Source organism: Scyliorhinus canicula, chromosome 15 (assembly GCF_902713615.1).
Source record: "Scyliorhinus canicula chromosome 15, sScyCan1.1, whole genome shotgun sequence".
Lineage (NCBI taxonomy): Eukaryota > Metazoa > Chordata > Chondrichthyes > Carcharhiniformes > Scyliorhinidae > Scyliorhinus > Scyliorhinus canicula.
The window spans coordinates 76,174,786-76,188,587 of NC_052160.1; the positions used below are offsets into that span (position 1 = coordinate 76,174,786).

The 13,802-nt window shown below is 48.5% G+C and overlaps 1 protein-coding gene across 1 annotated transcript; it reads right to left on the reverse strand.

Moving 5' to 3' along the window:
- Positions 1–3,346: 3,346 nt before the first annotated feature.
- On the reverse strand, positions 3,347–11,000 carry si:ch211-76l23.4. Its single transcript, XM_038821106.1, has 5 exons — positions 10,949–11,000; positions 6,690–6,799; positions 6,415–6,570; positions 5,774–5,903; positions 3,347–3,927 (listed from the first exon to the last, which is right to left on the reverse strand). Exons 3-5 carry the CDS (start codon positions 6,509–6,511, stop codon positions 3,681–3,683), a joined length of 474 nt encoding a protein of 157 aa, XP_038677034.1. The 5' UTR covers positions 6,512–6,570; positions 6,690–6,799; positions 10,949–11,000; the 3' UTR covers positions 3,347–3,680.
- Between the last annotated feature and the right edge of the window lie 2,802 nt (positions 11,001–13,802).

The window sequence follows — 13,802 nt, forward strand, 5'->3', positions numbered from 1 at the left end:
CGGTATACTTGTTATAGAGGGGAACGACCACAGGGGATCCCTGCACTACCTGCCGGTTTCCTCTCCCTCCCCTGATGGTAACCCATCTACCTTCTTCTTTTACCTGAGGTGTGACTACCTCCCTATAACTCCTTTCAATAACCCCCTCCACCTCCCGAATGATCCGAAGTAAATCCAGCTCCAGCTCCAGGTCCCTAACGCGGCTCTCGAGGAGCTGGAGTTGGGTGCACTTCCCGCAGATGTAGTCAGCAGGGACACTAGAGGTGACCCTTTCCTCCCACATTCTGCAGGAGGAACATTCAACTGCCCTAGCCTCCATTCCCACTGAACTAACTTCCCAACTACTGAAAACTAAAAAAAAACTTGTTAGTTTAGCAATCCGATGGACAGAACTTTTTTTTTTGGTTAGAGGTTTGGTTAGAGGTCTCCACGTCGGTCTGTGGCCTCCGGATAGGTGTTATCAGCCACAACCGCAGCAGATTGCCCCTGTCGCCGAGGAGCCAAACTCTCAATCGGGGAGGCGGTCTCTCAAACATGTCAGGAATCGCCCAGTGTGCCAGGATGAATGCATTGTGCACACTGCCCGGGTATCGGGCCCAGATGTGAATGATGCAAAGCTGATGGTCACACGTTAATCGAGTGATGCCCCTTTCGATTGGTGTAGAGCGGCCTATTATCTGCAGGTGCATAGGGCGACATGCATCCCGCCTATCGCCCCCTGAACCCGGGGCATCCCGGCGATGGCGGCGAACCTCGGGCATGCCGCTGTGCAGAGAGACTTGGGTGTGCTAGTGTATGAGTCACAGAAAGTTGGTTTACAGGTGGAACAGGTGATTAAGAAGGCAAATGGAATTTTGTCCTTCATTGCTAGGGGGATGGAGTTTAAGACTAGGGAGGTTATGCTGCAATTGTATAAGGTGTTAGTGCGGCCACACCTGGAGTATTGTGTTCAGTTTTGGTCTCCTTACTTGAGAAAGGACATACTGGCACTGGAGGGTGTGCAGAGGAGATTCACTAGGTTAATCCCAGAGCTGAATTATGAGGAGAGGTTGAGTAGACTGGGACTGTACTCGTTGGAATTTAGAAGGATGAGGGGGGATCTTATAGAAACATTTAAAATTATGAAGGGAATAGATAGGATAGATGCAGGCAGGTTGTTTCCACTGGCGGATGAAAGCAGAACTAGGGGACATAGCCTCAAAATAAGGGGAAGTAGATTTAGGATTGAGTTTAGGAGGAACTTCTTCACCCAAAGGGTTGTGAATCTATGGAATTCCTTGCCCAGTGAAACAGTTGAGGCTCCTTCATTAAATGTTTTTAAGGTAAAGATAGTTTTTTGAAGAATAAAGGGATTAAGGGTTATGGTGTTCGGGCCGGAAAGTGGAGCTGTGTCCACAAAAGATCAGCCATGATCTCATTGAATGGCGGAGCAGGCTCGAGGGGCCAGATGGCCTACTCCTGCTCCTAGTTCTTATGTTCATATGTTCTTATTCGGATGCACTTCTGCACCGAGGTCTGTGATATCCCTGACAGGTCCCCACTCGGCACCTGGAGGGACAACCTAGAGGGCGACCATCACTTTGACGGCCACCAGAACCGGGTGTCCTCCCCCATACCCCCGCGGTGCCAGGTGTGCCATGATCTGGCAGGTATATCGCACTGTGTCTCTGCTCAGCCGAAGTCTTCGACAGCATGCCCAGTCCGGTAGGTCCTCGAATGTCAGGCGCTCTGGCGCTGGCCCTGGTGCCTGTTGCTGATGCCTGTCCCCGATGCCAGGGGTACCATTGACTGCACTGCCCTCGCCTGGGGTACTGTGGGTGTTGCCCTGGGTGGTCCGCCAGTGTATGGCGGCGGGTGTGGATGGTGGGGGGAGTTGGGGCGGAGGAGCCATTGTGGCGGGTTTGGGTGGTGCGATGAGGGCGGGTGACATAGGTCAGAACCAGGGGCCAAGGTGGGTAGTCAGTGGGTGTGTGGCAAGAGTGCCGCTGTAATGGCGGTCCGTGCTTGGACAACACCTCAGTCCTGTGGGGGTGTCACCCCGGCCTTTCAGCCTATTCCCTCCCCCATCCCCCGGCCATGCCAGTGTCCGGCCCAACAGCCCAGTCACTCCTCTCCATGTCCTACTTCATCTCGCTCTCTCTCAGCAGCCACCATGCCAGGTTCATTATTTTTAAGAGCTCACGTGGACCGTGCCGTTGGGAACTCAGGCCGTTGGAGGTGGAGAATCGCGGGTGGGACAATTAATGATCTGAAAATGGTGTTCAAACAACACGGGCCGTGCATCGCATTGACGCTGTTTTCAAGGTGACGGAGAATCACGATTTTGCATCAAATCGGCACCTGACCTGAATTTGGCAATGGAAACGCTCCTCCGCCCAATCGGCATTCCGACTTCAGCGTCGGCCAGCGGAGAATTTGCCTATAATCTCCCAAACGGAGAATTCACCCGTAGGTGTTTAGCTAACCAATAAATAAAGTATAACTTGCCAATCGTTTTTTGAAAACTACAAAATATAACCATTGTTTCAGTTTGTCACTGTACAGAAAATGATCTCTGATGTTGAAATGAAAATTATTTTTAAAGATGCAAGAAATATTTTTATTCTAATGTTTGCCTTCTTTGCTGGGATGCAGAGGGAAAGAAATTGAATCGCGTGGCCATTTGCCATCAAAATACAGGGCCCAAGAAGGATGATTTTATGTTCTGTAATCAAAGGATAAGTGCAAAATACGAAGTTGTGCTATTTCTTAGAACTTTGTGATAGCCACCTAAAACCTTTGCATGTATTACTGAAGGGTTTAACTGCTGTCCATAAAATCCATTGAATCCCTACATTGCAGAAGGATGCCATTCAGCCCATCGAGACTCCGAAACGTCATAACCCCACCAAACCTGCACATCTTTGGACACTATGCAATTTATCATGGCCAATCCACCTAACCTGCACATCTTTGGACTGTGGGAGGAAACCGGAGCACCCGGAGGAAACCCACGCACACACGGGGAGAACGTGCAGACTCCACACAGACAGTGACCCAAGCCGGGAATCGAACCTGGGACCCTGGACCTATGAGGCAGCAGTGTTAACCAGTGCACCACTGTGTTGCCCATTGCAGAAACTGGCACCAGCAGCTCACCTCAATTATTTTGAGGAGGTACAAGGAACAATTTTGTGCAGTTATCACGCTGGTCTCCTCAGCACCTACATCCCTTGGTTTGTGCCTCAAAATTATGGTGCAAAAATGTATCCCCAAAATATCAGCATATGTGTGATTCACTTGCTGATTTCAAACATTTCATTTAAATAAAATACCTGCCATTGAGAATGAATGAATGAAGCCGTGATATTGCTGTGTTTTCTTTCATTTAGCAGCTTTTTAGCATAAATGCTGAACAAAAGATACACATTTTATGATATAATTATTGCATATGCTAATGATATGTAGACATTAAGGTAAAGGAGTAACAAAACATACTTTTAGAACACTAGTTAAGACATTGAGATCAGATTTTGGAAGTACAGTATAAGAAATGTTCTTAACTGACAAAATCTGTCTGTGAGCACCTGATAAATGTTTACCATGAAACCAAATTGCATAACACTACAAGCAAATGCTGCAGGCTTTGTGTATATATAGATAGAAGAACTGTGAGCTTTACAGGTCATTCTTGCATTGCTTTATTGCTGGAGAATCTTCTTCTTCTTTGGAACCAGAACTTTTCTCTTTGGTGGATTGAGTCTTTGTCGAGGTGTCATGCCATTGGGTCCATGAGGAGAAATGTTGCTTCTAGTAGCAATTTTCACTTTCATTTCATCAACTGAGGTCTCCAGACCACTAAACTTTTCAGTCAAATCTCCCAGCCGTTCCTTTAGAGCATTAAACTCATTGAATAGATCGTGAAGTGCTTCAGAAAGAGGTGTTATTCTGAAACAGAATGAAATCATAATATGATTTTAAAAGCTGTATTTCTTGAAAGCCCCATCCTCTGTTTTTCCACCATTAATTAGTTATTTTCTTCCCTGTCTGAAAGTTTTACCAAATGAAACATCATTGTTCTCCCTCCAGAGGTAGCAGTGACCTCACTGAGCAGCTTCTAACTATCCTGCTTTTAATCTCGATGTTGATGGTGTATGAGACTGGATCAAATTGATTCGCTTTCTGGTTTCTCCTCCCTCCCTTGTGAGGAGGTGATAACCATTTAGATCTCTAGTTCTGTTAGTTGTGCTCCTTATTGTTCTTGGGCTCAGCTACCCTCCAAGCCGTCTTCCTTAATGAGCTTAAACAGGCTGATACTACAGTAATAGGTACGTTTTTACGTTTTTTAAACCTTGTATCTACGCAGTTCAGGGGTGTGTTTCCAAATATTTTTTGATTTTTCCCACTGTATCTTTCTCCCAGAATGAATGAATTTGGGTTTCTAGTTTGACCTGATTATCAGTATCAGATTGAGTTTGTCAGTAATTATCAAACGGTGGTTTTGTATCTGATTTCCTGATGTAATGGAAAATACATTTTCCTAAAAACACCCAGGTATGAGGCTGCAACAGATACTTTTCCTAAATATTCAATAGCAATGTTTAAAAACAATGACAGATTTTTAACATTGTAATAACCATTGTAATTACCGCTTGTATGCATTAACATATTTGCATAAATTGCTGACAGGAATGAAAGTGTGATGCTTGCCTGTATGTTGTGTGTGTCTGGATGTGTGGCAGGAAAAACACCAGAAAACATTCTAATGTAGAACTGGACCCAAGGATTATTTTCTTGTGGTATATTTATGGACAGGACTGGGATTTTCCATGTGCCACAGTAGTAATTGCAGTAGAAATACTATTAAGTAGCGATTCACTTGTTCAATGCCACAAAATAAAACTGGCTTAAAAGCTGTAAACTTTTCCTGTCTATGTACCTTGGAAATTTGTTTTTAACTTGAGATGCACACAGCTATCAAATATTTGAGAGTGATGTTGAAAACCACTGATGCTATATGTTCTTCTGTCAGTAACCATAACTTTCCAAAGTTCTGAATGTTACAACTAAATCAAATTTTTCTCTAATTTCCACCATTCTGAAGTTATTCAGTTTGATCTATGTAAATGGCCAATTTCAAGCTGCAATCTTTAATTCTTGTTGCAGCAAAATCCCACCTATGTGCCAAATCAAAGCAGAATGTTTTTGGTTACTGGTAGGATAGTGGGGACAGTAACTGCATCCAAGATTGTGCCAACGTGGTATAAGTTATTCCACATTATCCAAAGCCAGCATGACTTGTTAGCTTTACAAAAATGTGGAAAAACCACATTAGTTACAGGGGCAGATTTGGAATTATTTTTAGTGAAGTATAGGATCCAGAAAGCAACAGTGACACATCCAGATGCAAAATGATGGTTCCAGCTACTGCATTGGAAGTTGCCAAACTAAACATTTGAATGAAGTATTTATGCAATGCATGTCCAACAGAAGTTCAGCTCAGCAACTGGGCTTGGGTTGGCCAGAAAACAGCCACGTTTGCACTTGTACCAGTAGTGAATCAGGTCCGATTTTTAATTAGGAGGACAGAAGCCAGTTCCAGAGTCAATAGCTATCAAACCGACCATAAAATCTGAAAGCGAATCCAGGTTTCCCATCATTCCGCTAAATAAAATGAAATTTAGCACTGCTGTGATATCATGTAACACTCTGAAAAGGTTCCCCAGAGTAATTTAGACAAGGCAACTAAATCAATCAATTTAAATCATTGCAGAATACAATAAACATGCATCACCTGGAATAATCTGGAAGGAGGGACTGGTGGTCATTTGTCAGCATATCTCTCATCTGAGTCAAAATGTCGAATCTCCAGTCATCCAGTACCTTTGTAAGATTGGCAACTCCGCGCATATTAACTTTATCAGCTGCAAAAATAGGGTAAATATATCTAAATTATTATTATTAACTGAAACTGCTTTAAAAAAGAAATTGTGTTTCAAAAAGCTTCCCAAGTGCTTGTGAAATAAATCTTTCTGCTAAGTGTTTTCATGATTTCATTCAGTGAGGAGTTAGCATTCGGTCAAACAGAAAGACAAAGAAAATGTCAAAGCCTTGCAGTCTTTGTTACTTACCTTTTGAGGGCTAACAGAACATTTTTGCCATTTTAAAAATCGATAGCTAAAACAAGATTGGAATGTTTCGATAATACAATATTGTGTTTGTGATTTTACTGTTATAATTTGATACTTATATGTCAGATTTTAAGATGATTAATCAGTTTACCAACATTAAATGACAGATGCCATGTTCTTCAATGCATATAAATTATCATTAAAAGCTCGTTCACATGGATTATTGAATCAGGGTTTCTTGTAGTTAACCGAAATGTAAAATGTGTAGATATGGTAAATTAGTTGCAAGGGGAAAGTTACTTACATCCATCTTTGTAATTCCAGTCGCTGATTTGAACAGGTCGTTTTTTGCCTTGCATCACCGGCAGGAGAAACAAGAAAAATACAAGTCTGAAAAACATCCTGATTGAAAAGGAGGAAGCTGTCCTTGCTGAAGTAGAAATATCACTGTTACAGAAGTCTAAACGGAAAGCATTTAAAATATCAGTTTTAAACATACAACACACCGATTAAAATAGAAATAATGTTTTATCACAAAAATACATTGTTTCAAAGTGAAAAGTAAATACGACTGCCTACCCCTGTGTTGAACTGAGAAGTTACTGTGAAGTTGCCGAGTGCAACAAACACTGGGATGTTTAATCTGGAATTGATTTGAATGTTTTACTGGAACATGCAGAGATGTCTGCCTGCATCACATGTTTCAGGGTGTGGAAGACAGAAAATAAGTACTTAACATCTGGGCAGAGCTAAAAATGTTTCTACCATATGATTTAGATTTATTCAGCAACAATAAACATTAACATTTGTTCCTTGTTAGAGAACATGGATAAATTCTTGCAATAGTAAATTGCTTTTACACATTTAAATAAACAGCAATTCAAATCTTATACATTGTTTTAAAGAATACTTGCATAAAATATAACATACACGGTAAATTAAAAATTGTTGGAATGGGATAAATAGTAGAAAATGTAACTAAAAGACATCCGAAAAAGCTTAAATAAAAAAGAGAAACTGCTGGAAAAACACAGCAGACCTGGCAGCATCTGTGGAGAGAGAAAGGGAGACCGGAATTTTCCGGCCGTTCATGCCGACAGGATCCACCGACAATGCACCCCCACCCCAAGTTTCCTGACAATGAGGGGTGCATTCAATGGGAAACACCATTGACAATGGTGGGACCAGAAGATCCCGCCACTGGCCAATGGCGGGCTGCCTCCTCTGGGAAACATGGCAGGGTGCACGGAAAATCCCGCTCAGAGTCAATGCTTCAATTCTCCTTCAGAGCTGAAGGAAGGGAGAAATGTGATGAATTTTATATTGTTGAAAAGGTTTATCTGAAAAGACTCCTCTGGCTCTTTTCAAACTTTTCAGTTTTTCACTTTGATTGTCATATGTTAAACAGAGTAAGAAGTTCCACACTCCTGTTGCTGCACTTCTCATTTCTTATCAGTGGATTTGAGGTAGTAAATGTAACTCCGCTATACCAAACAAGAGGAAGAGAGAAAACAGGGAAAGTAACCTGACATGGGGTGGGATTCTCCGTTCCGGGGACTAAATCCCCACGCCAGCGGGAGAACCGGTGCCAACCACTCCGGCGTCAACAGCACCCGAATTCTCGGAATTCTCCGCACGAGGTGGACGCCGGAGGGGTTGGCGTTGCTCCAGCCGGCGCCAAAGGGACTGCGCGCATTTGCGCATGCGGCGAAGGGCCGGCATGATCTCGCGCATGCACGGAACCGCCGCCACGGTCAGGAACTCGGCCAATCGGGGCAGAGCATGGGGGGAGGGCCTTCCGATGATGCGCCAATGCCATTCCAACGGCGTGCGGTGCACGACACGATGACGCCACTTCGGAGGGGACAGAGACTAGAAAACTGGCGGCAAACTGACCCTGCTCCCAATTTGGGCTTGATGCACGATCAATTGCACAAAAGGCTCAGATTGGTACAACTATGTCTTTATTACAGTCAGATGCGTGGCCTCCTACTGCAGCTGGCGAAGTGGCTGATCAGAAGGACACGCATATTTATACAGCTCCTTGTGGGCGGAGCTAGCCGGCAGGGGCTACCAGTGAACCTGTAGTACAGGTCCTACCATACATCCCCTAATACAGGTGCACACAGTGGTTCACCACATTCACCCCGTTAAAAATGAGTCCGGCGGGGGTGGCGTGGAACTATATACAGTTTTGCAAATAATTTACAGTGGGGAGCGGAAAAAAATGTTCATTTTGATGGTCCGGTGCCCGTCAGAGGTTACGTCGATCCGGTGCTTTGACGGTTCGCTGGGAGCGACGTAACGGTGGCGGCGATGTCGGTGCTGGCGGTGTTGGTGCTGGCCAGTAGTCGGATGACCACCGGAGCGTGCCAAAATCTTCTTCGTCCTCTTGCGTGGGCAGGGGAAGGAGGGATGGACCTGGTGGGGCTAATGTTGGGAGCGCAGGGGGAGGGGAGGGTGGCGCATGGGTGGGGACGTGTGTTTGGCTGGAACCTGACAGTGCCAGGTCCCTGAGGGAGACAGTATCTGGGCGGCCATCGGGGAACTCCACGTAGGCATACTGGGGGTTGGCGTGGAGCAAGTGAACCCTGTCCACCAAGGGGTCTGCCTTGTGGAGTCGGACATGCCTACATAGAAGGGCCGGTCCTGGAGCTGTGAGCCAAGTCAAGAGCGACACCCCGGATGTGGATTTCCTAGGGAAGGTAAAAACATGTTCATGGGGTGTATTATTTGTGGCGGTGCACAGTAGTGACCGTATGGAGTGTACTGCATCAGGGAGGACCTCCTGCCAGCTGGACGGCCCTCCAAACCATCCCGTTCTCCCTCTCTACCTGCCCGTTTCCCCGGGGGTTGTAGCTGGTCGTTCTGCTGGAGGCGATACCCCTGCTGAGCAGGAACTGACGCAGCTCATCACTCATGAATGAGGATCCCCTGTCACTGTGGATGTAGGCGGGGAATCCGAATAGAGTGAAGATTGTGTTGAGGGCCTTGATGATGGTGGCAGACGTCATATCCGGGCATGGGATGGCGAAGGGGTACCTGGAGTGTTCATCGACCACACTGAGGATATATGTGTTGCAGTCTGTGGAGCGGGGGGCCCTTTGAAATCCACGCTGAGGCATTCATAGGGGCGGGAGGCTTTCACCAGGCGCGTGCGGCTTGCACTCAGCACAGACCTGGCAGTCTCTGGTGACTGCCCGTACTTCCTCGACGGAGTAGGGCAGATTGCGAGGTTTGACAAGGTGGTACAGTCGTGTGACCCCCGGGTGACAAAGGCTGTCAGGCAGGGCCCGGAGTCAGTCTACTTGTGTGGTGGCACATGTACCTCGGGAAAGGGCGTCGGGGGGTTCGTTGAGCTTGCCGGGGCGATACAAAATCTCGTAATTATAGGTGGAGAGTTTGATTCTCCACCGCAAGATTTTATCATTTTTGATCTTGCCCCGCTGCGTGTTGTTAAACATGAAGGCTACCGACCATTGGTCAGTGAGGAGAGTGAATCTCCTGCCAGCCAGGTAATGTCTCCAATGCCACACAGCTTCAACGATAGCTTGGGCCTCTTTTTCGATGGATGAGTGCTGAATTTCAGAGGCATGAAGCGTACGGGAAAAGAATGCCACGGGTCTGCCTGCCTGGTTCAGAGTGGCGGCAAGGGCGACATCTGAAGCATCGCTTTCTACTTGAGAGGGGAGTGCCTCGTCTACTGTGTGCATCCCGGCCTTGGCTATATCTGCTCTGATCTGGGCGAAGGCGTGTTGTGCCTCGGCCGCCAAGGGGGAATTGAGTGGACTGTATGAGTGGGCGGGCCTTGTCCGCATAGTTTGGGACCCACTGGGCGTAGTAGAAGAACCCCAGGCAGCTTTTGAGGCAGTGGGGGAGGGGGAGCTCCATGAGGGGGCGCATGCGGTCGGGATAGAGCCCCAGAAGTCCGTTTTGGACTACATAGCCAAAGATGGCTAGGCGGGTCATGCGGAACACACACTTCTCCTTGTTGTACATAAGGTTGAGCAGAGTGGCGGTGCGGAGGAATTTAGCGAGGTTGGCGTTGTGGTCCTGCTGGTCATGGCTGCAGATGGTGACATTGTCTAGGTACGGAAAAGTGGCCCGCAAACCGTACCGGTCGACCATTCGGTCCATCTCCCTTTGGAAGACCGAGACCCCGTTAGTGACGCCGAAGGGAACCCTAAGGAATTGATAGATCCGACCATCCACCTCAAAGGCAGTGTATGGATGGTCCAATTTACGAATGGGGAGCTGGTGGTAGGCGGATTTCAGGTCAATTGTTGAGAAGACCCAGTACTGTGCAATCTGGTTGACCATCTCAGATATGCGTGGGAGGGGGTACGCGTCGAGCTGCGTGTACCGATTGATGGTCTGGCTGTAGTCCACGACCATTCTGTGTTTCTCCCCCGTTTTTACTACTACCACTGGAGCTCTCCAGTGGCTATTGCTGGCCTCGATGATACCCTCCCGAAGCAGCCGCTGGACTTCGGACTTGATGAAGGCCTTGTCCTGGGTGCTGTACCATCTGCTCCTGGTGGCGACGGGCTTGCAATCCGCAGTTAGATTGGCAAAGAGGGAGGGGGGGGTCAACCTTGAGGGTCGTGAGGCCGCAAACGGTGAGTGGAGGTAGGGACCCGCCGAATTTGAGAGTGAGTTTCTGGAGGTTGCACTGAAAATCCAGAGGTTGGGGAGGACGTAGAGGCGGAAACCGCTGAACTCTACGCTCTGGACAGTGAGATTCACCACGCAGAACCCTCGGATTGGGACAGAGTGGGATCCGGAGGCCAGGGAGATCCGTTGGTTGGCGGGGGGACCGCGAGGGAGCAGCGCCTTACCGTGTCTGGGTGTATGAAGCTTTCAGTGCTCCCGGAGTCCAGCAGCCAAGAGGTCCCGTGGCCGTTGATTTTCACCGTCGTCGAAGCGGTGGCCAGGTTGTGAGGACGAGACTGGTCCAGAGTCATCGAGACGAGCTGCGGGTGATCATCTGAGGTTTCAGATGTAGAGCGTCGGCGACCCAGATCTGGCGTTCCAGCCACGTAGGGAAGACCAAATGGCGGCGTCCGGGGATCCTGTAGGGAACAAAATGGTGGCGCCCATGGGCCGCACGTGGAGTGAGGGGGGGATGGCGGCGCCGGCTGGCCGCACCTGGCCCCGGGGGGAGAAGATGGTGGCGCCCACTGGTCGCACGTGGCCCCGGGAGGAGAAGATGGTGGCGCCCATTGTGCATTCGGCAGGGGGGAGGGGGCAATTGCGGGCGCGATAGCGGTGACTGCGCAGGCCTGGCACACAGCTGCAAAGTGGCCCTTTTTACTGCAGGACTTGCAAGTGGCGGCGCGGGTCGGCCAGCATTGGCGGGGGTGCTTCTGCTGACCACAGAAGTAGTAGCGGGGACCCCTGGGGTGCACGGATTGGTGGGCGGCGCAGGCATATTGAGTCGGCACAGCCCCAGCCGGCGGGGTCGTTTGCATGTCCAGGAGGGGTAGGACCGCGTGGCGAGTGGGGTAGGCCTGGACATTTTGAAATGTGACCATCATGGAGAGCGCTAAAGTTTTTGTCTCCGCTAGGTCGAGCGTGGCCCCTTCCAGCAGTCGTTGTCGGATGGGGTCCAACGCAATCCCAGTTACGAATGCATGAGGAGATTGGAATGTTCAGTGGCCGTAACGGTCTGACAGTCACAGTCCCGTACGAGTGGGATTAGTGCCCGCCAGAAGTCTTCGATAAACTCACCAGGGAATTGAGCGCGAGTGGTGAGTACGTGCCTGGCGAAGAGCGTGTTTGCTTTCTGTGCGTAGTTCTCTTTTAGGAGTGCCATCGCTTCCACGTAACTCGGGGTGTCCTGGATCAACGGGAACACGTTGGAGCTCAACGTGGAGTATAAAACCTGAATCTTCTGAGCTTCCGTCGGCGTGGGGTTTGCAGCGTTGATGTAGGCCTCAAAACAAGCTAGCCAGTGATTAAAGTCCTTTCTGGCGTTGGGCGAGTGCGGATCCAGCTGCAGGCGATCTGGTTTGATTCTGAAATCCATCTCTTAGTAAATCTGACTGTAGTAAATTGAGGCACGATCAATTGCACAAAAGACTCAGATTGGTACAGCTGTGGCTTTATTACAGTCAGATGCGTAGCCTCCTACCGCAGCTGGCGAAATGGCCGATCAGAAGGACACGCATATTTATACGGCTCCTTGTGGGCGGAGCTAGCCAGCAGGGGCTACCGGCGAGCCTGTAGTGCAGGTCCTACCTTACATCCCCTAATACAGGTGCACACAGTGGTTCACCACAGGGTGTCAGTAGGATTCTCCGCCCAATCGACGATTGTGATCTCCCACCGCAGAAAAGAGGCCCCTGGCTAGAGAGCTAGAGAGCAGCTCAGCCACGTTAGTGAAAAGAATTACAGCTGTAACACTTATTGAACCTCCACGAGTCCATTCCTGGAAGGAGAAGATCTGCATGCCATTCATACCTTTCAAATAGTGGGCTGTGATTGACAGCTTCCACACACCATCTGCAGCTTTGGACTATTCATTTCCCTTCAGTTTTCAGTGACTCTAAGTGGTCTCTGCCAGCTTGGCCCTGCCGTGATGGACCTCGCAGTGGGCCAAGGGGTCAACCACGTCAGGTTAATGAATCCTGAGACCACAAGTGATCCGTGTCCACGTGATTCCTGGCCGTGGGGACCGGAGAATCATGACAGGCTGGAGCACAGGGTGATTAAGATCCATTTGCATTTATTTACATCCTCCCCACCGATGCGCATCATGGACTTCACTCACACCATCAGCAGGGGGCCGGAGCATTACGTTCAGATCGGCACCTGACACCTGATACTCTGTCCCATTAGGGAACACATTCCCGGTGTCCCAGTTCAGAGAATCTCGCTCTATGTCTGTTATGCGATCCTGGGGAAGTGCGTTGTCCATTCCAGCCCCACATGCCCTGGAGTCACAACACAAGTGAATTAAGCATTAATTCTTATAAAAAATTCCCAAATTCTATGTCTCTTAACTGCCCAGTAATTCTTTGTGGGCCTGAAACTTGGATGAGCAGGTCACCTACATAGTGCAAGCCTCTGTGCTCTCTGTCTCCACTCCAGATCCCTTTCCAGTTCTTTGCCACTCTGAACGTGATTGCTAGTGGCTCGATCCCCAGGGCGAAGAGCAGCGGGGACAGCAGCCATCCCTGCTTTGTGCCTCTGTGCAGCTGGTAGTACTCAGAGCTGGTGGTATTTGTCCGCACGCTTGCCATGGGAGAGTTGTACAGGAATTTCACCCAGGCGGTAAATTCTGCTCCAAGCCTGAACCGCTCCAGTACTTCCATGAGGTACTGCCACTCGTCTCTGTCGAAGGCCTTTTCTGATGTTCGATGTCAGCTGTCTATCCTTAACAAAATCCATCTGGTCTTCTGCCACCCCCTCTGGTATGCAGTTCTCCAGTTGCCTGTCTAGGATTTTGCCCAGTTTTTTCACATCTACATTGACCAGCGAGGTGGGTCTGTAGGACCCGTATTCTGTTGGGTCTTTGTCTTTCTTGGGTATCAGCGAGATTGAGGTTTGTGCTAGAGTCGGCAGCAGGATTCCCCTCGCCAGTGAGTATGTGAACATCTCCCGCAGGTAGGGGGCCAGTGCCGCAGCAAATTGTTTATAGAAGTCTGTTGGGTATCCATCTGGTCCCAGCGCCTTTCCCGTCTGAATGGA

Bases quoted from the DNA above. Each gene is read 5' to 3' on its own strand.
- si:ch211-76l23.4 (XM_038821106.1), bottom strand. From the start codon at position 6,511: ATGTTTTTCAGACTTGTATTTTTCTTGTTTCTCCTGCCGGTGATGCAA. The intron at 5,904-6,414 runs GTAAGTAACTTT...CTATTTTTGCAG, and splicing joins CTGGAATTACAAAGATGGAT to CTGATAAAGTTAATATGCGC. The intron at 3,928-5,773 runs GTGATGCATGTT...ATTCTGTTTCAG, and splicing joins CTCCTTCCAGATTATTCCAG to AATAACACCTCTTTCTGAAG.